The sequence below is a fragment of the Mobula hypostoma genome, chromosome 8 (assembly GCF_963921235.1).
Source record: "Mobula hypostoma chromosome 8, sMobHyp1.1, whole genome shotgun sequence".
NCBI classification, from domain to species: Eukaryota; Metazoa; Chordata; class Chondrichthyes; order Myliobatiformes; family Myliobatidae; genus Mobula; species Mobula hypostoma.
This window is the reverse complement of record NC_086104.1, coordinates 82,374,557-82,401,799: the sequence shown is the minus strand read 5'-3', so window position 1 is coordinate 82,401,799 and position 27,243 is coordinate 82,374,557. Positions and strand designations below refer to the sequence as shown.

At 37.8% G+C, this 27,243-nt stretch overlaps 1 protein-coding gene and 1 long non-coding RNA gene across 9 annotated transcripts in view; one reads left to right on the top strand and one right to left on the bottom strand.

Moving 5' to 3' along the window:
- The first annotated feature begins 1,778 nt into the window (after positions 1–1,778).
- The window catches only part of LOC134350680 (uncharacterized), a 37,038-nt gene continuing 11,573 nt past the window's right edge, over positions 1,779–27,243 (top strand). Inside the window, exons 1-3 of one of the 3 annotated variants that reach the window (XR_010018963.1) lie at positions 1,779–2,026; positions 11,388–11,443; positions 20,508–20,625. This is a non-coding gene — a long non-coding RNA (uncharacterized LOC134350680). Of the gene's footprint in view, positions 2,027–11,387; positions 11,444–15,567; positions 17,753–20,507; positions 20,626–27,243 lie in introns of those variants that run through there. The other 2 variants (XR_010018962.1, XR_010018961.1) reach the window with 2 other exon arrangements.
- The window catches only part of gpcpd1 (glycerophosphocholine phosphodiesterase 1), a 72,637-nt gene continuing 58,373 nt past the window's right edge, over positions 12,980–27,243 (bottom strand). For all 6 annotated transcript variants that reach the window (XM_063056219.1, XM_063056222.1, XM_063056221.1 and 3 more), the window contains 4 exons: positions 22,047–22,183; positions 18,020–18,155; positions 17,764–17,924; positions 12,980–14,579 (listed from right to left, as the gene is read on the bottom strand). In XM_063056219.1, the coding sequence (XP_062912289.1) occupies positions 14,336–14,579; positions 17,764–17,924; positions 18,020–18,155; positions 22,047–22,183 (678 nt within the window). In that variant the 3' untranslated portion in view covers positions 12,980–14,335. The remainder of the gene's footprint in view (positions 14,580–17,763; positions 17,925–18,019; positions 18,156–22,046; positions 22,184–27,243) is intronic.

Sequence of the window (27,243 nt, the reverse complement as noted above, 5' to 3'; positions counted from 1 at the left end):
CCCTCAGCTCTGTTTTTTCTCCCCTGCAGAGGATTCCAGATCCATTTGATCCCGTATGTTGGGTGTATCTTTTCAATCTGTTTATGTGTTCATTCAAAGTTCAAAGTAAATTAATTATCAAAGTTCATGTATGTCACCATATACAACCCTAGGATTTATTTTATTGAGGGCAGACTCCATTAGTCAATAATAGAACTCATGAAAGACTGCACCAACATGTGGGCATTCAATCACTGTACAAAATACACAAATTTACAAATACAAAAGGAAAGAAATAATAAGAATAAATATCGAGAATATGAAATGAAGAGTCCTTGAAAGTGACTTTGTAGTGCTATGTTTTGTAACTTCAAACCATTAAACTAAGTAGAAGAAAAACAAGCTGCTGAGAAATATGAGTCTAACTTCATTTTTTTACTTTAAGTGAGGCTCACAGGTATCATGTGGTAGCATGATGCCATTTGCAATTCATCTATTATACATATATAATTGATTTATCAATGAACAAGAATGTTTAATCAACCTATATATATATTAAGTACTACTGAAATAGTAAATACACAACACATAGGCTGTGGGAACATTCCAATGATGGGAAGTGTGAAGTTGAGTAAAGTTAACCCCTGTGGTTCAGGATCCCAGTGGTTGGTGGGTAGGGGTGATAACGGATCCTGAACTTGGTGGTGTGATACCTGACACTTCTGTACCTTCTTCCTGATGGCAGAGTGAGAAGAAAGCATGCCCTGATGACGGATGCTGCTTTCCTGCAAACAGTGTTTTGTGTAGATGTGCTCAATGGTGGTGGGGGGGCTCAACCTGCAACAGACTGGGCCGTGTCCACCACACTTTGTAGGATTTTACATAGCCCGCAGAATGTTGTTGTGATTCATCAGTACCATCTTGAAGAAGAAACATCATTGTTGAAAGCATCACAGTATTTTTAAAGTGAGTAATTTTGGGAGTATTAAAAGGTTGTGACTTATATACTTCCAAACATGCACAGTAAATATTACCAGCAAGCTTCAAGCCGTTGACGTTTACCTGCCACACCTTCCTGCTATATTAATTAAAAATTATAATTTTTGTGTGCTTAACCTTCGTCCCAGTGAAGATAACAGTTTATTGACATGATGAGTAATGAAAACAAAAGTCATTAAATGAAATTTCGACCAAAGTTCATTGCTACATGGCTGTTACAGATCTATGATTCTGATAGGGAACAATAGTTTAATAGCTTAAACTAAAAGTCTACACTTTTATTACAAGAATAAAATTAACATACATCGACTGTATATTAAAAGTGGAATTATAATGCATAAACAAGATAGATGTATAAATGGGAAGTGTATAACCAGAGCTTTGTAACTTCATTTTAGATTCAAGATTCAAGGTTATTTTTAATGTCATTTCCAATACACAAGTGTGAAGGAGGATGAAGTAATTGCTACTCAGGGTTCCAATGCAGCACAAAATAAACAATAAGAAAAGGCACAAAATAATAAAAAAACACAATAAATATAAATACATTAGATAGCGTTGATTATATGCCCATAATGTGACCTTAGGCACACAAGGTGACTGACAGGAAATGATAAAGTAGTGGCGGTTGAGGGTGTGGTGGGTGGAGATGCTGATCGGCTTACTGCATGGGGAAAGGAACTGTTTTTGATACTGGTGCTCCTGGCATGGATTCAACATGGTCTCCTCGCTGATTGGTGTGGGACAGGAACAGGGTGGGTGGGATCCTTGATGATGTTACTGGGGCTAGTGTGGCACCTTTCTGTATCTATATCCTTATGGTGGATAGGCTGGTGTCGGTGATGAATTGGACACGGTTTTGATTACCTTCTTGTCTGCTGCAGGGCAGTTTCCGTGCCATGCAGTGACACAGCTTGTTGGGATGCTCTCTATTGTACATCTATTGAATGTTGTGAGTATAGATTTGTATACTCCAGTTCTCCTCAGCCTTCTCAGAAAGTTGCTGATCTTTCCTGACTGTGGCGGATGTGTTCTGGGACCGTGAGAGGTTAGTCATAGTCATAGTCATACTTTATTGATCCCGGGGGAAATTGGTTTTCATTACAGTTGCACCATAAATAATAAATAGTAATAAAACCATAAATAGTTAAATAGTAATATGTAAATTATGCCAGTAAATTATGAAATAAGTCCAGGACCAGCCTGGAAGGCAACAGGCAGGAATGACTTCCTATGACGCTCTGTGTTGCATCTCTGTGGAATGAGTCGCTGGCTGAATGTACTCCTGTGCCCTGGTTGTGTGAGATGGGCACTCCCAGGAGTTTGAAACTGCTCACAGTTTCCACTGCTGTGTCACCAATGTAAAGAGGAGTGTGAGTGGTGTGGGTCCTCCTGAAGTCAACAACCATCTCCTGTGTCTTGTTGACATTAAGGAAGAGGTTATTTGCCTGGCAACAGGCCTCAAGCTCTTCCACTGTAGGCTGTCTCATCATTGTTGGTGATGAGCCCCACCACTGTCATGTCATCGGCGAACTTGACAGTGTGATTACTCGGGTGTTTGGCTGGACGGTCACGTGTGAGCAGAGTGTACAGCAATGGGCTCAGTACACAGCCCTGGCAGGCATCCATGTTGAGGGTGATGGAGAGGGAGGAGCGGTCGTGCATCCTGACTGTCTGAGGTCTGTTTGTTACTAAGCCCAACACCCAGTTGCACAGTGGCGTACTTAGGCTGAGGAGTAGGGGTTTGCTCACCAAGGTCTTCAGGGAAATAGTATTGAATGCCGAACTGAAATCCAGAAACAGCATTCTCACTTGTGTTCTTGTTTTCCAGGTTTGTCATGGACAGCTGCATGAAAAATACTATGACATATGTAATAGAGTGGTTTTGTTGGTAAACATATTGGTGTGTCAGGAAAGGAGTTTTTGATAAGTGTTATGACCAACTATTCAAAGTACTTCATGATGATTGGCATCAGTGCTGTGATAACACTTAGGAATAGGGATTTGTACAAAGGCAGACATAGACAGTAATAAAAAATTATTTTCAAGCAGCTCGTGAAACATGGGGAAAAACATTGGTGGCATCAACAAAATCCACAGTGAATCATATTAAAGGAAAGGATTTAAGCAGAAAATTTGAAGGAGCTTCTTAAATGAGAAAAGATGTAGAGGAGCAGGAAATATTTACAGAAGTTGGGACCTGAGCAATGGAACATACGATTGCCAGTGGTGGACTGATTATCAATCCAAGTATTAAAAATGTGTCAGGGAACTGTGGGGTTGGAGGAGATTAAAGAGAGGGAGTGTGGATGCTGTTATGGAGCAATTTGAAAACAACAAATTTGGTTGTGCTTAAACAGGAACCACCAGAGATCAGGGGTGCGGGGACAGTGTGAAGGGCTGGAAGCTGGCATGAGTTTTAGATGACCTTAAGTTTACAGAGACTTAAGAAATACAGTATGGGTGTATACCGAACTAAGCCACTGTGGAGGTAAAGTGAGTCATAGGTAAGGTTTACAGCAGCATTTGAGCAGAGGAGAGGCAGGAACTTGGCAATATTATGGAGGTGAAAATTGACAGTCTTACTGTTGCCACAGTCACGCATTAGAAACCATCTTACAGTCCTCTATTAATCATTTATTAGGATGTATTATTTATATATAAAGATCATCTTTGCTACCCTTAGATTCTGTCTCTGCCTCATCACTGAAGAACAGAGTTACAGCACAGAACCTCTAAACAAGCCGACAATGAAACCCTTGATTACTAAAAGTAGCAATCCCAAAAGCTTGAAGGATAGTAATCATTGTGGAAAGTGCAATCAAACCAAAACCCGACTGTGGCAGAGATAGACCTCCAGATGGATTGCATGGTACTCATAAATATAAAAATATTAACCATTGAGACTGGTATCTCTAATCTCAGTGTTGGTGGAGCAATTACAATAAGGTCATATCACAGTCATGTTTGCCTATTTGGGTCACGACATTGACGGAACTAGCAAAAGTCCGGTAGTTTGCCACCACCATGACAATACCTTATATAAATTTGTATTCTACATAGTATATAGTTTGAACTGGCTTTGTACAAGCTACAGAAGAAGATAAAAGTATAGATCTGTGTTTCTCTCATCTGTACTGTTTGAGCATTAGGCTGGACGTAGAAAAATCCTTTTTGTCTTCTTTCTGTCAAAACTGTTAACCTTGGGCTTCAGGCTTTTGATCTTCACACAGGTTCATACACAACAAACACCTCCCTAACTGAAAAGGCAGCTTCTTTGAAGAGAAGAAAGGCCTCAGGCCAATTGCCTATGACTAGAATAAGAAAATAAGCAGTTCTAAATTGCAGAGTTGGAGAAGGAAGCGAAGAGAAAACAAAGGAAATACCTGCAATTCGCTGAAAATCAAATTTATGCAGGGTATGCAATGTTGTCAGAGTAACAAGTGATTCTGCAGATACTGGAAATCTCAAGCAAATCATACACAATGTGCCGGAGGAACTGAGCAAGTCAACCAGCATTTATGGAGGAAAGTAAACAGTCAGCATTTCAGGTCTAGATCCTTCATCCCAGGAGTCCTGAATCTCCCTCTATCATAGTTCAATCCAGATCTGTGCAACTTTTGACATTAAAATAGTCTTATTCCCAACTATTCTCATCTTGATTATTTGCTAATTATCTGAAACCATCAACCCTTTTAGACCACTTCATAGTTCCAATCAATTCTATTCAATCCCCCATGCTTTATTTGTTTAAAGTTAATAATTATAATCTTTGCAGTTTCTCTATACCTCTGGAGTCCCTCAGCACGGTACTATTTCAGTAAACTTCTCCCCACGTCTTGTTAAAATCTTGACATTCTTTTAAAACATAGTGTCCATAAATTGACCAGAAGACCAACTTAACCCTAACAAGTTACTTGGGAAGTTTTTAGCATTGTGTTTTTTGCTTTTATATTCTATGACCTATTCATAAAGCCTATCTCCCAGCCTCCTGAACTTGCTCCACTGTCCCTAAAAGTTTGTGTATGTCCTGGGAGACAAGTCTCTTTGTGCAATTTGTTTCCACATCTGTCTCTCTTTCCTTTCGAGATTCATTGCTTCACACTGCTCTGCATTAAATTTCACCTGTCATGCGTCTGCCTAATTCATCAAGATCATTAATAGCCTCGAAACATGCTCTAAATAATTTCAAAACCTGCAGATTATACTGTATAAAAGTTGGAAATGTACTAGAGCAGGGGTTCCCAACCGTTTTTTATGCCATGGACCAATACCATCAAACAAGGAATCTGTAGACCCCAGGTTGGGAATCCCTGAATTAGAGAATAATATCAGACTTCTCTTAGTAATTTACACCACTTTCATTTACATTCTCATCTTGCTCCACACCTAAGTTAATGTTTTCACTTCCTGGAATACCTTGAGCCCACAACCCATTGAATCTGATTCTAATAAGGCATAATTGTAGTCATATATCCATGACGAAAGTACTCCAGCGTTTCTTCTTCATTACAAAGAGATTTGGCATGTCACCATAGAGAACATCCTGACTAGTTGCAATACGGCCTGGCACGGAGCCCCCACTGCCTACATTCTCAAGCAGCTGTACAGTTGCAGACTCAGCCATTATAAGCTCGACTCTCGCCACCATGGAGGATATCTTCACAAGGTGGTGAAGGCAGCATCCATCATTAAAGACCCTCACCATCTGGGACACGCCCACTTCATCAGGGTGGAAATACAGGAGCCTCAAGACCCACACTCAACATTTTAAGAACAGTTCCTTCCCTTCTGCCATCGGGTATAGAAACATAGAAACATAGAAAATAGGTGCAGGAGTAGGCCATTCGGCCCTTCGAGCCTGCACCGCCATTTATTATGATCATGGCTGATCATCCAACTCAGAACCCCGCCCCAGCCTTCCCTCCATACCCCCTGACCCCCGTAGCCACAAGGGCCATATCTAACTCCCTCTTAAATATAGCCAATGAACTGGCCTCAACAGTTTCCTGTGGCAGAGAATTCCACAGATTCACCACTCTCTGTGTGAAGAAGTTTTTCCTAATCTCGGTCCTAAAAGGCTTCCCCTCTATCCTCAAACGGTGGCTCCTTGTTCTGGACTTCCCCAACATCGGGAACAATCTTCCTGCATCTAGCCTGTCCAATCCCTTTAGGATCTTATACGTTTCAATCAGATCCCCCCTCAATCTTCTAAATTCCAACGAGTACAAGCCCAGTTCATCCAGTCTTTCTTCATATGAAAGTCCTGCCATCCCAGGAATCAATCTGGTGAACCTTCTTTGTACTCCCTCTATGGCAAGGATGTCTTTCCTCAGATTAGGGGACCAAAACTGCACACAATACTCCAGGTGTGGTCTCACCAAGGCCTTGTACAACTGCAGTAGTACCTCCCTGCTCCTGTACTCAAATCCTCTTGCTATAAATGCCAGCATACCATTCGCCTTTTTCACCGCCTGCTGGACCTGCATGCCCACTTTCAATGACTGGTGTATAATGACACCCAGGTCTCGTTGCACCTCCCCTTTTCCTAATCGGCCACCATTCAGATAATAATCTGTTTTCCTATTTTTGCCACCAAAGTGGATAACTTCACATTTATCCACATTAAATTGCATCTGCCATGAATTTGCCCACTCACCCAACCTATCCAAGTCACCCTGCATCCTCTTAGCATCCTCCTCACTGCTAACACTGTCACCCAGCTTCGTGTCATCCGCAAACTTGGAGATGCTGCATTTAATTCCCTCATCTGACAGGTCCGTGAACATTACCTTGCTATTTGTCTTTTGCATTATTCATTTATTTTTGTAACATTCAAATCTTGCAATGTATTTCTGTCACAGAAAACAGCCTACGTTAGTAATAATAAACCTAATTCTGATTCATTAAATCAGGTTATCATTATATTGCAGTTGGCTTACAAAGAATCATAGCAACTGAAGTGATGGGTTTAGTGAGTAAATTGGATTTCCTGCCAAGAGCCTAATTCACCAAAATTCCAAATTTATTCTGAGGATTTATTAAATAAATCATGGAGTTATTTCATGTTGGCAGACATAAATTCATTCATTTAAAACAAAAGGCTGAATTAAATTTCTTGGTTCTAACTTTAAGGTAGAAGAATTTATCCAAAGGACATCAAACTCAGTGTAGGGTTCAGTTTTCACTTCGTTATGAAATGGTTCTTGCAATGACATTCACAGAAAGAGTATGGAAACATACCAGCACATGTTTGCAAGTTAGAAGTTATGCAAATGATTGCTGCTGCCCCAGGAGTAAAGGAATCGTTGATCTTGTCAGAGGCCCACTGGGTTTCCTAGAATCCTTTAGCACAACAACTTCTCAGAATACGGAGGATACATTTAACTCCAGCTTGACCAACTATTTAGTGTTTAATTGTGTATTTGATGAGCAATGAAATTAGTTGAGCACAGTGATATGGTTCCTGGGCTGTACTACTCTATGAAATTCAAGTATACTGAACAACCTATGTCTGTGCTGTAGACCGTATGTGATTCTAAAAACAGAATCAATTCTGAGATAGTGAAAGGCACTATCATTAAATTGCAAAGGAATTAAGACTGGCTGAAGTACTGGGTAGGTAGTGTATTAGGTTCCCTGCAGAGAAACTAATACCACAGCCAACTTCATGATTTAATCTAATGTGATGGCAAAATGAACAGAAGTTCCATATTCTAACCATTTCTCTGGGCGAATAGGTTACTCCCACAGTCTCAACTGGAAAATGCTGTAGTTTATATTTGCTACACTTACTCCCATGTAGGAAGGTATAAAACAATCTGCAACTATCCGTCAAATCCCTTCATACATTTACAACTAGAATTTATATTAAAGATAGGCAATAGATGTGTTTTCCCATTCACAGAAGACAATTAGAAAATTATTAAGTTAGAAGATCCATTCATCAGACTGGAGAAAGACCATAAAACATAAAAGCAGAATTAGGCGATTCAGCTCATGGAGTCTGCTCCACTATTCCATCTTGGCTGATTTATTATCCCTCTCAACCCCATTCTCCTGCCTTCTCCCTGTAACCTTTGACTAATCAAGAATCTGTCAACTTTCCATTTAAATATACCCAACGATTTGGCCTCCACAGCCAGCGGTGGCAATGAATTCCACAGATTCATCACCCCTTGGCTAAAGAAATTCCTCCTCATTAGTTTTAAATCGTCATCCAATGACACCAAGATTGGGGGTGTAGTGGAGAGTAAGGAAGGCTCTCATGGCTTGCAGAGGGATTTGCATCAGCTGCAAAAATGGCAAATGAAAATGCAGACAATTATGAGGCTTTGCACTTCAGTAGGACCAACCTCGGTAGGTCTTACACAGTGAACGGTAAGGTACTGAGGAGTGTGATAGAACAAAAGGATCTGAGAATACAGGTCCATAGTTTGTTAAAAGTGGCATCATAGGTAGATAGGGTCATAAAGAAAGCTTTTGGCACATTGGTCTTTATAAATCAAAATATTGAGTACAGAATTTGGGATGTTAAGTTGAAGTTATGTACAAAGTAATATGTTGGTGAGGCCTAATTTGGAGTATTGTTTGCAGGTTTGGTCACCTACCTACGGGAAGGATGTAAACAAGGTCAAAAGAGTACAGAGAAAATTTACAAGGATGTTGCCCGGTCTGGAGGACTTGAGTTATAAGGAAAGATTGAATAGATTAAGACTGTATTCTTTAGAACATAGAAGATCAAGAGGAGGTTTGACAGAGGTATACAAAATTACAAGGGGTATAGATAGGGTAAATGCAAGCAGGCTTTTCCCTCTGAGGTTGGGTGGGACTACAACCAGAGATCATGGCTTAAGGACGAAAGGTGAGAAGTTTAAGGGGAACATGGGGGGAGGGGGACTTCTTCCCTCAGAAGGTCATGAAAGTGTGAAATGTGCTGCTGGCACAGGTAGTCCTTGTGAGCTCCATTTCAATGCTTGAGAGAAGTTTGGATAGGTACGTGGATAGTAGGGATATGGAGGGTTATGGTACCAGTGCAGGCACTTTAAATGATTCCGCATGGACTAGCTGAGTCCAAGGGCCTGTTTCTGCTCTGTACCTCTATGACTATGACTCTATCTTTCTATTCGGAAGCTGTGCCTGCTGGTCGTAGACTCCCCCACTACCGGAAACATCCTCTCCAAGTCCACTCTATCTAGGTCTTTCAATATTCAAAAGGCTTCAATAGGTCCCCTCTCATTCTTCCAAACTCCAGCAGAGAGCCACCAAACACTCCTGATATGTTAACCCTTCCATTCCTAGAATCAATCTCATGAACCTCTTCTGGGCCCTCTCCACCAACCACAATACTCCAAATGCAGTCTGACCAATGCCTTATCAAGGCTCAGCATTACATCCTTGTTGTTATATTCTAGTCCTCTCAAAATGAATGCTAATATTGCTTTTGCATTGCTTACCACCAACTGAACCTGCAAGTTAACCTTTAGGGAATTCTACACACAGACTCCCAAGTCTCTTTGCACCTTTGATTTTTGTATATTGACCCCCTTTTAGAAAATAGCTTCCACCTTTATTTCTTCTACAAAAGTGCATGACCGTACACTCCAATTGCCACTTTTTTGCCATTCTCCCAATCTGCTTAAGTCCTTCTGCAGTCTTCCTGTTTCCTCACACTACCACCCCTTCCACCCATCTTCATATTGTTCATAAAGCTGGCCATAAAGCCAGCAATTCCATCATCCAAATCATTCATATATAACATGCAATTAAGTGGTCTCAACACCAGCCCTGGCAGAACACCAAGTCACCAGCTGCAACCAGAAAAGGCTCTTTTATTTCCAATCTTTGCCTCCTACCAGTCAGCCAATCTTCTGTCCCTGCTAGTGCCTCTCCTCTAATACCATAGGCTGTAATACATGAGCTGTCTCACGTGCTGCACCTGGTCGAATCACTTCTGAAAATCCAAGTATACAACATCCACCGACTCCCCTTTGTCTATCCTGCTTATTTCCCCAAAGAATTTCAATAAACTTGTCAGATCCAACAGTTCTGAAGTAATAGAAAGAAAGTACTGTTGCACTAATGGCTTTTGTTTCTTTCCTGCTGTATGAGATAATATGACTAGAATCTTAGCAAGTTATAGCTGGTGGAAGGAACACACTCCTTCAGATCAGAGGCCCACTAGTTTTCTAGAAATTCTAATAACTTCTCAGAATATGGGGGAAGAAAAAATATGGATTAGTCAAATTTATTTATTTTCTGAAGAGGTTGAAATCCTGTCCCATTTTTAGCCTACCCTTCAAAATTTATGTTTACAGTTGCTTTGCAGGGCAAGACGAGGAAGTGGTTTAGAAGAGCTGGACAAAGATCATTCAGGAGGCATGTTATGTTTGAAAATAAATGGGCAGGGATGGGTATGGCTGTTGATGACAGGTTATGCTATTGATTTCTTGAGCACTTGTCAGAAGTACAATTTGAAGAAAGCAAGATATAAAGATTCTCCATTTTAATTTCAGTGTTCTAACCCCAAAAGCAACACAGATGGACATTGTAGGGGAGAAATGTATGTTTTCTGTGAACGGCAACTTGCTTATGGCCATCCTAAGCAGGTACAAGCACCCTGCTTTAGTTGACTGTTGAAACATTTCCTTAGTATTTATTATTACTTCCTAAATGTGGACCTCAAATATATAGATTCAACAATAAAACAATCTAGGATAAAGTGGAATAAAATGTACAAAGCAGCATCTATGGGAAAACCTGACATGAGGAATAGGGTCAAATGCAGGCAAATGGAACTAGCTCAGGACAGCATGGATGAGTTGGCTGAAAGGCCCGTTTCTGTGCTGTAAACTCTAGACTTTAGGAGGAAAAGACTTACAAAATCCCTTGCACACCAATGAAGATTTTTTTTTGAAGAAAGCTTTCAGTTGCAATATAGAAAATGTTAATTACATACAGTGAGATCACAGATTTTATTCAAGAACCATTTGGGAAATGCTGTGAATACTCAGTAGGCCAAGCAGCTTCCACCAACACCCACTGAGCCGAAGACTCAGGGCAGATCTGTCCTTATAAAATATCATATACCTGTGATGTCAACCCTAATTCATTAATGTTGCTTCAGCATTTTGCATTTTGAGGCACTTGTGGAAACTGGACCATGGTGTTCCAGAACTGTAGTAGACTGCCTAAAGTACTCACAATGCTGTGTGGCATTATGCTCCCATAGGTTCCATTTAGCTTTGATACTTCAGCACGGTTCCAATTGGGGACAGGACCCACCCAGGCCACAGTTCCATTCTCAACCAAACTTTGACTCCAAATCGCTAAACTTGTGACCAGACCTTCCAAATGAGACAATGATGTAAGCCTTGTCCTCTTCCCTTCTTCCACCATTTTCCTTTCAGAATCCTTTTCTGAAGTTATATACAGTGAATGGAGTAAATATGATATTCCTGACCTGGTAAGTTTCCAATTTACCCATTTTCTCTAATTCTGGTGTTTAGTTACAGCTGAAATTTAATCTCTCCAACAAATTTTAAATTCATCCCTAAATCTCACCATCCCACTCTACACATTATATTAAAAAAATGCTCAAGTACAACTTATTGACCAAGTCTTACTTCACTGGCTTCAAAATCTTTGTTCTACTTGGCATCAAATTTTGTTTGGCAGTGTTGCTGGTTATGTCTTGCAACCTGTATGTACATCATTAAAACAGGCTCTTCATAATCTTTCCAATGAAGATAGCCTTCAGAACTGTTTTGCTCCTGTACCTTTACTCAAAACATTAGTTCCTCTACTTCTGATGCAGCAAAAGAATTCATTTTACATGCAAGTCCTGTTTCAGAGACTTCTAAATTATCTTGTGACTTGTCATTCTGGTGCAATTCTTCATACTTAAATACATCTATAAGCTTCCATTTACCCAACACCTTAAACTTAAAGCATCAGGCATTTCTTAGAAGCATGCAGAAAATGGGTATAAGTTACAAAATTAAAGAACTGGCACTTAAATCTAATTGAGGTGGTAGGTTTTAAAAGGGATGTAAAATGGAAGAGAATAGTGTAGATATTTTGGAAGGGAACATTAGCGCCGTTAAGATTCACTGCATAATTAGATCCATTAAAATGGCGGTCTCAGAGGCTTCTCTGGGTCACATGACCCTGGTTGATATTGGTAATACAAAATACTGCAAGTCTAGCTGATTGGAAAGACCAACAGTGGGGAAGCTGCATGGCCTGTTATTCCACGGACTCAACTCTCATGCTGTGGCAACACATACTGCAGCATTCCCCCCCGCCAGAGGACAAGGCACCGGAGGTTGTGTAGGCAAGAACAGAGGCATGGTGGGAGCACTGATATCCATGCAGGGTTGGGGGCTGGTGCTCCTGTCATTGCTGTTCTCTAATGTTCATACCCTGATATGCAAGCTGGATTGCCTTTGTCTGCAGATGAACTGCTGTATGCTAATTCTTGCAGAAACCTGGCTCTGGGAGAACATCCCATGTACCAGAAATCTTCAGGCCCTGCCACACAGGGACCTCAGCCTTAGAGAAACCGTTTAGTTTAGCTGTATGCATGGGTACAGCTGAAAGACAATTGAACCTTAACTTTACTTGATCAGTCTGTGAAGCAAAATAAGAATGTTTCAATTATCAAGATCTCAAAAGTAATTTTCCAAGTAGTGTTAAAATAACTAAGAAAGGAGCAGCTCAGTCCCGAAAAATTGAAGAGACCACAGACATATTCAGTGTAGCAATCTTTTATCACTTTTAAGATCGTTAGCAGGTTAGCTATTCACTTATGCAATAAGTGCACATGCAAATTATGAATTTCAGCAATGCTAGCTTGAATTGACTTGCATATTCAGAGTTCATAATTCAGTTTACATTAACATTTCTATTAAACCAATATACAGCTTCTGAAGCAGTAAAGGAGCATTAACTAGCTGGAAACTTGGAGAGATGCAAAACCTGATAGAATCACAATACCAGATCAATTCAAAGATTTTAATAGTACAGTAAGTGTTAAGAGTGAACCATCTTATTTAATGACCATTCATCAGGCATCCTCACTTGTATATAGACTCAATTATACTTAATATAATGTCAAAAGAAGTTAAAAGTACAAATTAAATTTGGGATCAAATGAGGTGAACAAGTTGCTCAATCTCTGTTCTCAATTCATTGCCCTTACTCAGATAGCAACACCAAATTATAATTTTTATTTCCAAAAGTGAATTAAAATTCGACACTGCAAACATCAATTTAACACAATAGAATACTCAATCTAACCCAAGAGCCTTATAGTAATTTCCCTGAGACCATAACAAGTATCAGACTACATATGTACAGTATTGAATCTCAATGAGATATTAAATTCGAATTTAAAATTTTACATGTGCACAAAAATCCCAATTCCATGTTATTACATTTCTAAATTAAGATGGACATATCCACACTATTTCGCAAAACATGATTTTTAAATAGCAAATTTACTAACTGTACGTCAAGTCAAATCCTTAATTGTGAACAGCAATCGTACACAGCTGCTAAAGTTTATGCAAAAGACTTCAAAATGCTGGGACTAAGAATCAGCTTTACAATTGCTATTTCCTTCACATGAAGCTATAACGACAAGAGTCCCTATAGTACTTCAGTAATACAGTTAGTATACCAAATTACATAACTTTGTTCTTTCATTGCATTCTCGTTTATACAAATGAAATATTGAGACAATACCTAATTTAATTCAGTGAGGTCAGTATTTGTCACTTGAAAGCAAATAAGTTAACATTACAAATTTTGTTACGGGTAATGGAAAGTTGTAATGTAATCTATATTTGTACACTATCTACATGCAAAGAAACATTTGATATTTAGATAATGTATATATTTTGATCAGAATGTCAGCAAAATCAAATGCAATTACCATCCATTTTATAAAAATGTTTATGGCAAGTGTTTATTACATGAGGCAGATATTCTTGCTAAAATTGACTTAAATTATAAATCAGGCTCCCTTCTCAATTTGTTGAAAACTGAGTTTTCTTCCTCAAACAAATTGGCATGTGCATATACCCGAATGTGAAATCCTTGCCCAGATAAAAATTAACCAAATACCAACACAACCTTACAATATAAACACTAATGTAATGCAAACCCCCTCATTCATCCGAGTTTAAATGGCACAAAATATATACAAAATAAAAAGCATGAACTCTCCAAAAATACATTCACAGAAAATGTTTCTTTTAAACTAATTGACAATGTGAAAAGGAATGAAATTGTTCATGTTACTCCAAAGGAAGAAACCTAGTAACACTGCAACAGGAGCAAAATCAAGGACTGATCAAAATGAACTACAGCTTTGCCCAGAGTCTGATTCTGTACTGTACATTTCCTGCTCGCCACTTTTTATTTCACTTGAATATGTACTTCCATTGTCATCGTGCCCTGGAATTGATTGGCAAGTGAAGTGGTTGATATCAGGACAAGAACAATCAACAAATGCTTCCTCTGGTAACTGTTGCTTCAGTTGATCTAATTTTTCAACTTGGAATATATTTGTCTGCCCCAGCATAAAGTCACAGATCCTGTTTAAAATAAAATTTGTAACATCAATTAACAGAAAATACATTAGTGAGATAGAACTGGATAATTCAGTTAGTTACAAGAATGAACAGCACAAAATAAAAGTCAATCTCAAATGTATATTACTAGATGTCGGCCTGTCTAATGAACTGTACAAGCATCATTCAATCCCTTTCACAAGAGGCCAGACTGCTTCAGCCAAATACTTCTACAATACAAGCTTTACAATAATGAAGTTGGCAGTCAATTTACATATACATTAGCTCTAATACGTATATTCCTTCTGATTTTGGGATAATCATTGGCCCCTGCTTTCAAATACCCAAATGATCCTATACATTCATCCAAAAGTAGAATGGGCCCCAATTTGAAAAGACAGATCACTCCATCAGTACTCGCCTTTTTAGGTAATTCAGGCATAGTCTGATCATATTTAAATATACAATTAAAACTTAATTTTTATTTTTAAAATCTATTATCTACCGAAAACATCTACCATTCTTCACGAATTCCACATAACAGTATGTAATATCTAAAATGTAGCAACATTTCCCCTTGGGAGCAAAATTTATTAATTTTGTGCACATAGTGGCTTGCTTTGACAAAAGTTCTGATGATGTTTTCCTGAATGCTTTGGGGGTGGGGGTGGGGGGGGGGAGAGAGAGGAGGAAAGAAACTTGAATGGCTCATTAAGACAATCCACTGCTTAGCAAAGGGAACAAGAGCTAGACAACATAGGTTTAAAGTGAAAAGGGAAGAGATTTAAAGAGAGACCCTAGGGGCAATTTTGTCACACAGAGGGTGGTGTGTATATGGAGTGAGCTGCCAGAGTAATTAGTTGAGGAAGGTACAATAATGTATTTAAGAGACCTTTAAGTATACGGATAGGAAAGGGAAATGGGCCATATGTTGATATAGGCAGTGCTGTTTTGGGAATTGCAAATTGCAGAAGATAAAGATAAGCTTTATTTGTCACATGTACTAACTTAGGTGGACACCTTAGTTGACATGGACAAGTGGACCTGAAGAGCTTGCTTCCATCCTGTATAGTTCCATGACTCGATTGAACAAAGGACTTCGGATGTCAATAGAGATTCACCATCCGATTTGGAACAATCGACAAATGAGGCAAGGATATACAATTTCTGTTCCAGTTCTTCTTATACATCAAGTTCAAAGCAGTCAAGCATACAACAAATGGAAAACAACCGTGGCATTAAAAAGTGCAGACAAAGTTACAATTGGCAATAACTTGTAGATGATCACAAATGCAACTGAAGCTGGGAATAAATTTCAGGCTGAGCCATTGCTCAATCCAATAAAAGATATGGCTTGCTCTTTTTCAGAGATGTTCTCACATTTCTGCTTTAATGAAAGCAACAAATACAGAAGTTACAACCTCAAAGAAAGTTAGGAGTCAATAGGAAACTGGATGATGTGAAAAGCATGAACAACACTCAACTCTAGAAGATGTGACATTGATATTATGTCCATGATAATAGCTCAAAGCAGTTATGGACTGTCTTTTGAAAACACCAATTTACATGGCAAAAATACAGGTGTCACAAGGATTTTGGCCCAGCAGCAAATGAGTAATGATCTGCCCAGAACAGGATTCCAAGTTACCAAAAGATGTTGTTCCATTGAACAAGTTTGAATTAAGGATTTAAGATGATGTGAAATAATGCTCAGCAAGTTGCTGTACTCTTATTTGGCTCATGATTACATTAAGGTACATTGCCCCAACTCTTGATGGTGTTAACATTCAGAAATGGCAATAAAACAAACTACCTTGATCTTGGATGGCATCTTTTTGGTGCTGCTGTAACTTTCATATAGGCAAATGAAGAATATTCAAACACACAGACTTCCACTTTGTGGTTGATACAGAGCTTTGAGGATGCATCCAAGTGGATCTCTGACCAGTATATGCTTACCTAATCCTATAGTTTTTAGTCAATTCCCACATTGTTGATAATGAAGGTTGCAGGCATGAAAAATATGGATGAATGCTCAGAGAAGTGGGACATTCACTAAAGATGGTCACTGAACAGTGCAAATGGCATTTGCTGATTATCAACCACGAGTTCGATGTTGCCCAAGACTTTATGTGGCAGATAAGGAACTCATTCACGCAAATTGTAAACAGAAGGACATGTTTAAAGATGATAAAACATTGAAATAAATTAAATAGATTGGTCCCCAAACACTGGTTTAACCCTGTAGTGCTGCTTTGGGAATTGGAAATTGCAGAAGATAAAGATAAGCTTTATTTGTCACATATACATTGAAATATCAAGAGAGTGAAATGTGTAATTTGTTTCATATCAAATTAGCAAGGATTGTGCTTGGCAGTCCACAAGTGTTGCCATGCTTCCAGTGCCAACATAACTCACTAACCTAACTGTATGCCTTTGAAATGTGGGAGGAAACTGGAGCACCCAGAGGAAATCCAAAACCCATGCTAGCACGGGAGACAAATAAACTCCTTACAGAGAGTGATGAAAGTGAACCTGGGTTACTGGCGCTGTAAAACCAGTAAGCTAACCACTATGCTACTGTGCCACCCCGTGTCCAATTATCATACCATAACTGGTCTCTAATAATCACTTGCTTGGGCTTCTTGTTGCAGACACCATCAAATGCTCCCATGTTACATATTATCTGCCTTTTAAATTATCTATCAATTCCCCACATTTTACTTACGACCGAGTTACTTCTTTCAAATACACAACAGAAAATAATTATTCAAAACTCAAACCCATTAACTGAAGTATACAGATTTGTTGCAGTTTCAGAGTGTTAAGAACAAAGAAGGAAATTGGAAGTGAAGTGACCTTGAAGGCACTTATAATTGTACATCTTAGAAAATGCTATCAGTGACAATGCTGTGCATTTCTTTTCCAAATTTTCAGGTTTAAAAAAGTGTACTCTTCCAATTTTGCCCTTAGTCCAATCCTTAACCTAGTGTAGTGACTGATATCTGCTATCTCACGAGGCACAGCAAACCACTGCATTAAACTGCTACCACTTTAAGTCCATAAAACAGAAAGTACATTTTAAGTTTTAATGAAATCTGCAAAGCTTTCAAAATAAAACTAAAACTATTTGATACCAGTTACGTACATCAGCTACTCTGCACAGTCTAACCTCTAGTACGATTAAATTTTGCTGTATTGATCATACCTGTCATAGATAAGGCCATCAATTCCTTTCTGCTTCAGCAACCTCCTATTTTCTGACTCATTGGTATCATCACCCCAGCAAAATATGACTAATTTTTTTGATTTAGCTTGTTGAATATACTCAGGATTTCGCAGCAAGTCCTCTGTGTGCACGTTGACTCCCTATTAAAAAAAACAAGGAAATCAAATGAAAAACAAAGTACTAAAATTAATGCTCACATTGGATTGTGGAAATGTATAGAATTATTAGTACTTACTAGAAGGTTTTCTGACTGTGCAAAACTCATTGCAATTGGTGTAGTTCGGCATCGGAGATCCATAAGCTCTGGATAGGCATCAGTATTGCCTTGGGTCAAGAAAAGTACTGGATACTTGTTTTGCTTCTGCCTGATCCTAGAAAAACGAAGAATTTTCACTATGGAAGAAACATTAAAGTCTCTCCTTTTTGCAATTCCCTGTCGGAAAACATGTTTAAGTATAGGACGTCCTTTCATCTACATACTGTACTTTATTAGAACTCAAATATTTGGGCTCTATTCACATCAGGGGCACAAAATATATTTTTATTTTGTAAATTGCTATTGATGGCTGAAGTGGTTTTTACATTCAAGAGATGAAGGCACCACAAACTTCAGTATTCAGCATTTAATTGCCTATCCTTAAATGCCTTTGACAGCAAAGTGAACAACATCACACCTTGGACAGCTTCAAGAAGGCAGCTCACTATCACCTACTCAGAGAATGTTCTGGGATCTTGTGTCTAGCATTAATGATAATTGTTTATGTTTGTTGCACTTGTGTAATAAATCTACAATAATAGACACCAATTTATTCAAACTGCATGAGGAAATGCAATAACAAACTTGCGCTTTGAGTTGATTCAGTTTTCATCATTTGGAGGAAATAAAATTGATCAATGCCGAAAGACATTACTTTCTTGATGCCTAATGACCAGTTTGACAGTACTCTAAAAGTAATTTAAAAATTAGTACACAAAACATTAACTGCACACGATAGCTTCAGAAGTATCAAGGCAAACCAAGGAAATGAACAGAGGGACACATAGGCAAATTCTTGAAGTGGACAAAACATTAAATACAGTGCCTTATAAAAGTATTCAGCTCACAACCCTTTAATCACATAAATAAGTACTACAACCAGGGATTTTGATCAATTGAACTGAGAATTTTTATTTCTGAATCACATGCTTCTTTTTTCACAGTTGAGCCCAATAAACAGGAAAAATTGTAAAGCATGAAAAACTAAAAAAAAAATCAAAAACTGAAATGTGAGCTTAAGAGTATTCATGTCCCTTTGCTCTGTACCTAGTTAAACCACTTCTCACAGCTACTACAGCCAGTGGATGTAGTGTATATGGATTTCAGTAAGACATTTGATAAGGTTTCCCATTCAAGGCTCAGTCAGAAAGTATTGAGGCATGGGATCCAAGGAGACTTTGCTTTGTGGATTCAGAATTGGCTTGCCAAAAGAAGGCAGAGAGTGGTAAATGGTTCAAATTCTGCATGGAGGACAGTGACCAATGGTGTTTTGCAGGGATCTGCTCTGGGGCTCCTCTTTGTGATTTTTATAAATGAATTGGATGAGGAAGGTAGAAGGGTAGGTTGGTAAGTTTGCTGATGACACAAAAGTTGGGGGTGTTGTGAATAGTCTGGAGGGTTGACAGAAGTGACAGCGTGACATCGATAGGATGCAGAACTTGGCTGAGAAGTGTCAGATGAAGTTCAACCCAGATAAGCGTGAAGTGGTAGGTCAAATTTGAAGACAGAATATTAATGGTAAGACTCCTGCCAGTGTGGAGGATCAGCAAGATCTTAGGGTCCATGTCCACAGGACACTCAAAGCTGCTGCACAGGCTGACAGAGTTGTTAAGGCGGCGTATAGTGCGTTGGCCTTCATCAACCATGGGATTCAGTTCAAAAGCTGGGAGATAATGTTACAGCTATACAAGACCTCAGTTAGACCTCACTTGGAGTATTGTGTTCAGCTCTGGTCACCTCACTACAGCAAGGATGTGGATACTATAGAGGGAGTGCAGAGGAGATTTAAAAGGATGGTGCCTGGACTGGAGAACCTTTTCTTCTTGGTGCAACGGAGGGTGAGAGGTGACCTGATAGAGGTGTACAAGACAACAGGCATTGATCGTGCGGATAGCCAAAGGCTTCCCCCGCCCAGAGCTGAAATGGCTAACATGAGGGAGCATAGTTTTAAGATGCTTGGAAGTTGGTACAAGGGGGATGTTAGAGGCGAGTTTTTCCCAGAGTGGCGGACGTGTGTGGAATGCACCACCAGTGACAGTGGTAGAGGTGGATACAATAGCGTTTTTTCAGACTCTTAGATAGATACATGGAGTTTAGAAAAAGAGGGCTATGCAGTAGGGAAATTCTAGGCAGCTTCTAGAGTGTTACTTGGTCAGCACAACATTGTGGCCGAAGGGCCTGTAACATGCTGTTTATTTCTATGTTAACTCTAGTTACAGCCACTGATTTCTGCAGCTCAGAGTGACTGTTGGCCTTACAGTAGCCTCTCTTACAAATACCAATCTTTTCCAGCAACTAAGTTCAGCAGGCAGCCTGACCCAGGCAGTGTGGCTATGGTTTCATGATGGACTGCACTGATCTGAGTTATATTCAGTGTCTTCGAGATAGCCTTATACCCTTTACCTAGATTTCCTCTATTATCATTTCTTTGACTTGTCTTGAATGCTTTTTTTGGTCTTCATTTTAGTTTGGTCTGTTGAAAATCTACCATACTGCTGGACCTTACAGAGAGAGGGGGTATTTATTCTAACGAATTCATTGAAGACAGATGGATGATCTTCCAATTTTCTACATCACCAAAATGGGTGAGTTGGTAAGATAGTATACAGTACAGCACCTCAGGATAGCTTGTGTAGTAATTACAAAGGGAATGGATATTTGTTCAGCTCACAATTTGGGTTTTTCAATTTTAGTAAATTGTTGGATAGGTTTTGAAATTTTTCCTCTGACTTGACATAATGCATGATGTTTTGAAGAGTAACTCAAAAAAATCCTACTTCAATATACTTTAAATTGAGAAAATTAGACAGTAAAATGTGAAAATTGTTGTGAGGGCTGAATCTAGTTTCAGTTAAACTATTTTAATTAAAACAGATCAGTCTGACAAATTGTTAAAACAATGTGGACAGAAACTTATCAGCAAGATTAATGCTAATTTACCTAAAGTGGTAATGGTACAATAGTTTCCAGAATGAAACATTCAGGCTCTTGGAATTATCACATTTAAACTTCATGTCTTTCCAACATACATACCCTGCATTTCCTACTCAGCAACTCCAACCTCCACACACACCCCCACCACGATCAACGCAGGTATTTTTCCACATTCATACAAATTCTTCCTTTATGGAAGAATAAAGGGAATAATAAGTGAATTTCATTATAGACAACTGATCTGCAGTTTGTGGAAGTTGACTGATTAGCTACATCAGTGTAACATGGGCCTAGTTAAAATAATTTACTAGATTCTCTCTCAGTAACTATACCTTCTTTCACTAGTCAAACTCTCAGAGCAACATTATCACATAAAAGTTGCTGGTGAACGCAGTAGGCCAGGCAGCATCTCTAGGAAGAGATGCTGCCTGGCCTGCTGTGTTCACCAGCAACTTTTATGTGTGTTGCTTGAATTTCCAGCATCTGCAGAATTCCTGTTGTTTGCAACATTATCACACCCGCTTTCCTTTAACAAATAGCAATACTGTATACTCATCCACCTTTCACATGGTAACATTGTCACTAAAAGTGCTAGAGCCAAGCAAAATCAAAATAGAAGAAACAACAAATACAAGATAAAACAGAAAGTGCTATTAACTCTCAGGTCAGGCTATATTGCAAGTTAAAGATACTTAACAAAGGAATTCTAAAGGAATTTGAGCTTATTCTCTGCTCAAATGCCTAACCTACCATCCCCAAAAGCAGTCTGGAAAACTTTGTTTAGTCCCTTCAGGACAAACACTTTTTCTTCTTGAGTCCAGAGACGAAGTCCAACATAAACAAATCAATACAGCAGGAAGAAACATCTTTGTACAATTGCATGGAGTCTCTGGAACAAGATATCTAGATTTTAGGCAACCGTAATAAAGTGTTCCTTTTTGTTAGATATCTTGGATTTAAACTGCAGGTAGCACTACCAAAACATCACGGAGCAAAAATAATACTTACTAAAAATGCAAGAGATGAAGATCTACAAATACTTATTCTTTTCAAGTATTAATTTGAAACTTACATAGAACAGACATCAGCAACAAAGGAAGAGAACACTATTTGACGGTTAGATGCATTTTCCAAGGTACATTTTAGGATGACATCAATAGCTTTATTCATGTCCAAATATGTTGGCAAGTTACCCTCCCAAGTACCATCCTATAAATGGAAGAGGAAAAAAAAAACACCTTGAGTTTCTGTAGACAGCAGGCACAACAAATAAACTATATATAATAAGCAGTGGACAGAGTGGAATCTCAAATATACTGAGCAATATTTTTCTGCTACATTACAGATGACAGTGATCCAACACCTTCCACTTTTTCTTCTCCTGCAATAGTTGACTCCCACAGCAGTTATGCTTGTGGCCTATCAAGATTGCTTATGAACTCTTTCAAACTCCTTGCACTGTTTGGATATTTATATCAAAAAATCCTTTTGCAGGGTCAACAGCAGAACATTTTAAGCTCAAGATATTTGGCAGAAGACTGCCCTTTAAAAATTCCTACATGTTTATGGTTTACCATTTTCTTTGAAAGAAGCAGCTTCAATAATGTAGTACCTTTTTATTATCACTATGAAGTATCACTGAATAACCTGCACAACTTATGGATTAAGAACCTTGAGTCAGAGACAACTGTTCTAAGCTAAATTTTGCAAATTTACTGTATCAACTGCTTTCCCATTTTATTTGGATATTGAAATATCCCTTCATAATCTGATTCAAACATCCAAGTGCAAGTTCCCTCTCAGTGCTTAACGAAAACTAATGCATCACTTAAAGAAACCCAACACATTAAACATCAGGACTACACCTTGACTGTAGTTCTAGAGGTGATATACAAAACCACTTCTATAACTATAGTGCCCCATCACAATGGTTTTAGTCTCCTTTTTAAATCTTTTTATTGAGTAAGTATACAAAAAAGGTAAGCCATATAAACATTAATACAATGTTAAAGTATAATAAAATTCCAAAAGATAACAATACCAAAAAGAAAATACTACAAACAATGTAATTTAAGCATAAGAAACCAAGATAACATAATAGTATACTAGATTTTATATATATCAATGGAAAAAAAAGAAAAAAAAAACCCCAAAAAAAAAACCCACCGTGCAACTAACTAAAAGCAAAGCAAAGCAATGGGCTAACTTGAAACCAAACAGAGTTAAACTTAAAATCACGTCCTCAATCCCGACCTCCATTAAAACAGTGAAGAAAAAACAAGAAGGGTAAATATTACATTAAATGAAAATATCGAATAAAAGGTCCCCAAATCTGTTCAAATTTAAATGAAGAATCATAAAGGTTACTTCTAATTTTCTCCAGATTCAAACATAAAATCGTCTGAGAAAACCAAAAAAAGGTAGTTGGAGCATTAAGCTCTTTCCAATGTTGTAAAATACATCTTTTCGCCATTAAAGTAAGAAATGCAATCATTCTACGGGCTGAAGGGGAAAGATTACTAGAAATTTTAGGTAGTCCAAAGATAGCAGTAATAGGGTGAGGAGAGATATCTATATTTAATACCTTAGAAATAATATTGAAAATATCTCTCCAAAAAGTTTCCAAAGTAGGGCAAGACCAAAACATATGAGTTAAAGAGGCTATCTGCCCCGAACATCTATCACAGAAAGGATTAATATGCGAGTAAAAACGCGCTAACTTATCTTTGGACATATGTGCTCTATGCACCACTTTAAATTGAATTAGGGAATGTTTAACACAAATAGAAGAAGTATTAACTAATCGTAAAATCTGCCCCCAATCATCCACAGAAATGGTAAGCCCCAATTCCTGTTCCCAATCTACCCTAATCTTATCAAATGGAGCTTTCCTAAGTTTCATAATAATATTATAAATCATAGCCGATGCACCTTTCTGACATGGATTAAGGTTAATTATCGAATCTAAAATATATATAGGAGGAAGCATTGGAAAGGAAGAAAGTATAGTACTTAGGAAATTTCTAACTTGTAAATATCTAAAAAAATGTATTCTTGATAAGTTATATTTATTAGATAATTGTTCAAAAGACATAAGGGAACCATCTAAAAATAAATCCAAAAACCGTAAAATACCCTTAGTCTTCCAAGTTTGAAAAGCGCGATCCGTAAAAGAGGGAGGAAAAAATATGTTATCTAAAATAGGAATCGCTAACCCGAATTGATTAAGATCAAAAAATTTTCTGAATTGAAACCAAATACGCAAAGCATATTTAACGATCGGGTTAGAGATCTGCTTAAGGCGTTTCGAATCAAAAGGAAGAGATGAACCTAAAATAGAACCAAGTGTATAACCCTGAACAGATTGTAATTCCAATGCTACCCATTTAGGAATAGATAGTATATCCCGGTCAAGTAACCAAAATTTCATATGTCGAATATTAATAGCCCAATAATAAAATCTAAAGTTAGGTAATGCTAAACCTCCATCTCTCTTAGCTTTCTGTAAATGTATTTTACCCAGTCTCGGATTCTTATTCTGCCAAATAAATGAAGAAATTTTAGACTCAACTTTATCAAAAAAAGATTTAGGAACGAAAATTGGTAATGCCTGAAACACATATAAAAATTTTGGCAAAAAAAACATCTTAACTGCATTAATACGACCAATCAAAGTTAAATATAAGGGAAACCATTTAGATGAAAGTTGAGTAATATGGTCTATTAATGGTAAAAAGTTAGTCTTAAATAAATCTTTATGTTTACAAGTAATTTTAATCCCAAGATATGAAAGGTAATTATTAATCAATTTAAATGGAAATTTATAATATAAGGGAAGATGTTTATTAATCGGAAAAAGTTCACTCTTACTAAGATTTAATTTATAACCTGAGAAAAGACCAAATTGTGCTAATAACTCTAAAACAGCAGGAATAGATCTCTCAGGATTAGAAATATATAAAAGTAAATCATCAGCATAGAGTGATAATTTATGGGACTTTAATCCCCGAGTTATCCCAGTAATATCTGAAGATTCTCGAATAGCAATTGCAAGAGGTTCTAATGCAATATCAAATAATAGGGGACTAAGAGGACAGCCTTGTCGAGTACCACGAAAGAGAGGAAAAAAAGGTGAATTTAAAGAGTTAGTACGAACCGAGGCTAGAGGGGAGTGATATAACAGTTTAATCCAGGATATAAATTTCAAGCTAAAATTAAACATTTCAAGCACCTTAAATAAATAAGGCCATTATCAAAAGCTTTCTCGGCATCTAAAGAAATAACACACTCAGGAACATTTTGTGAGGGAGTATAAACGATATTTAACAATGTACGAATATTATAAAAAGAGTAACGACCTTTAATAAAACCCGTTTGGTCTTCCGAAATAATAGAAGGAAGTACTTTTTCTAGTCTATTTGCTAATAACTTAGAAAAAACTTTAGAATCGACATTTAATAAAGATATTGGTCTATAAGATGCACATTGAGCAGGGTCTTTATCCTTCTTTAGTATTAAAGAAATTGATGCTCTATTAAAAGATTCCGGAAGTTTACCAAGTTTCAAAGAAGCCTCAAAAACCTTATAGAGCCAAGGAATCAATAAAGAAGCAAAACATTTGTAAAATTCAACAGTAAACCCATCAGGGCCAGGAGCTTTCCCCAGATTCATAGAAAAAATAACATTCTTAATCTCATCCATTGTAATGGAAGTATCTAATAAAGAAGACATATCCTGTGAAATCTGAGGGAAGTCTAACTTATCTAAAAAATCATTCATATATTTAGAATCTCGAGGAGACTCTGATTGATATAAAGAAGAATAAAAATCACAAAAGGTTTGATTAATCCCCACATGATCCAATATCAATCGATCATTTTGGTTATAAATCTGATTGATTTGAGATTTAACATAATTAGATTTCAATTGATTAGCCAGCAGCTTGCCAATTTTATCACTGTGAACATAAAAATCACTTCTTGTTTTCTTTAATTGGTTTACAATCGAGGACGAGAGTAGTAAACTGTATTCCATTTGAAGTTCAGTTCTTTGTTTGTATAGCTCCTCAGAAGGAGCCATAACATATTTCTTATCAATTTCTTTAATCTTGTCCACAATTGCCATCTCCTCCTGCTTCTGTTTCTTCCTCAAAGCAACGGAATACGAAATAATCTGACCCCGAATATAGGCTTTAAAAGTGTCCCAAAGAGTGTTAACCGAAATATCTTCTGTATGGTTAATTGTAAAAAAAAGCTCAATCTGTTCATTCATAAAATTAACAAAGTCCGAGTCCTGAAGCAACAGCGAATTAAAACGCCATTGTCTATTGTTCGGTATATTGGCCATAATTTTAATAGAAAGCTTAAGTGGAGCATGATCCGAAATGGTTATAGAATCATAATCACATTCAATCACTGAAGGAATGAGACGAGAATCAATAAAAAAATAATCAATTCTTGAATAGGAATGATGAACATGTGAAAAAAAGGAAAAATCTTTTTCCTGAGGATGCAGAAAACGCCAAATGTCCGTCGACCCAGAATCAGAAAGGAAAAAATTAATCAAATTTGCAGATTTATTAGGTAAAGTCCGTAAAGGAGCCGAACGGTCCAAAGCTGGAGATAAGCAGGTATTAAGATCTCCGCCCCAAATCAATGAAAACTCGTTCAAATTCGGAAACTGATCAAACAATGGTTTATAAAATTCCGGACAATCCATATTAGGAGCATAAACATTAACCAAAACTACTTTTTTATTAAATAGTAAACCACTAACCAATAAAAATCTACCATTCGGATCACAGATAATATCCTGTTGTATAAAAGTAACTGAGGAATCTATAAAAATAGAGACGCCTCGAATCTTAGCATTGGAGTTCGAATGAAATTGTTGTCCCTTCCAGAATTTGAAAAAACGTAGTCTGTCCCCCCTCCGCACATGGGTCTCTTGTAAAAATAAAATTTGTGCTTTAAGTCTCCGGAACACTTTAAAAACTTTTTTTCTTTTAATAGGATGATTAAGACCATTAGTATTCCAGGAGACAAAATTAATAATAGACTCCATAAATCCTAAAGTCAACCCACAACAAGGAGGATTGACAATAGGCGCGACCCACAAACCCGGAGAGGAAACAGAACATACAAAAGATACCGGGGAAAAGGACGCAACCAGTACTTCAATAATGTATATAGCCCAAAGAAAAACAAACTAAAACGTGAAGCCCCTCCCGCCACCCCCCAGCCCAAGACCCCAAGGCAAAATCTAAAGCA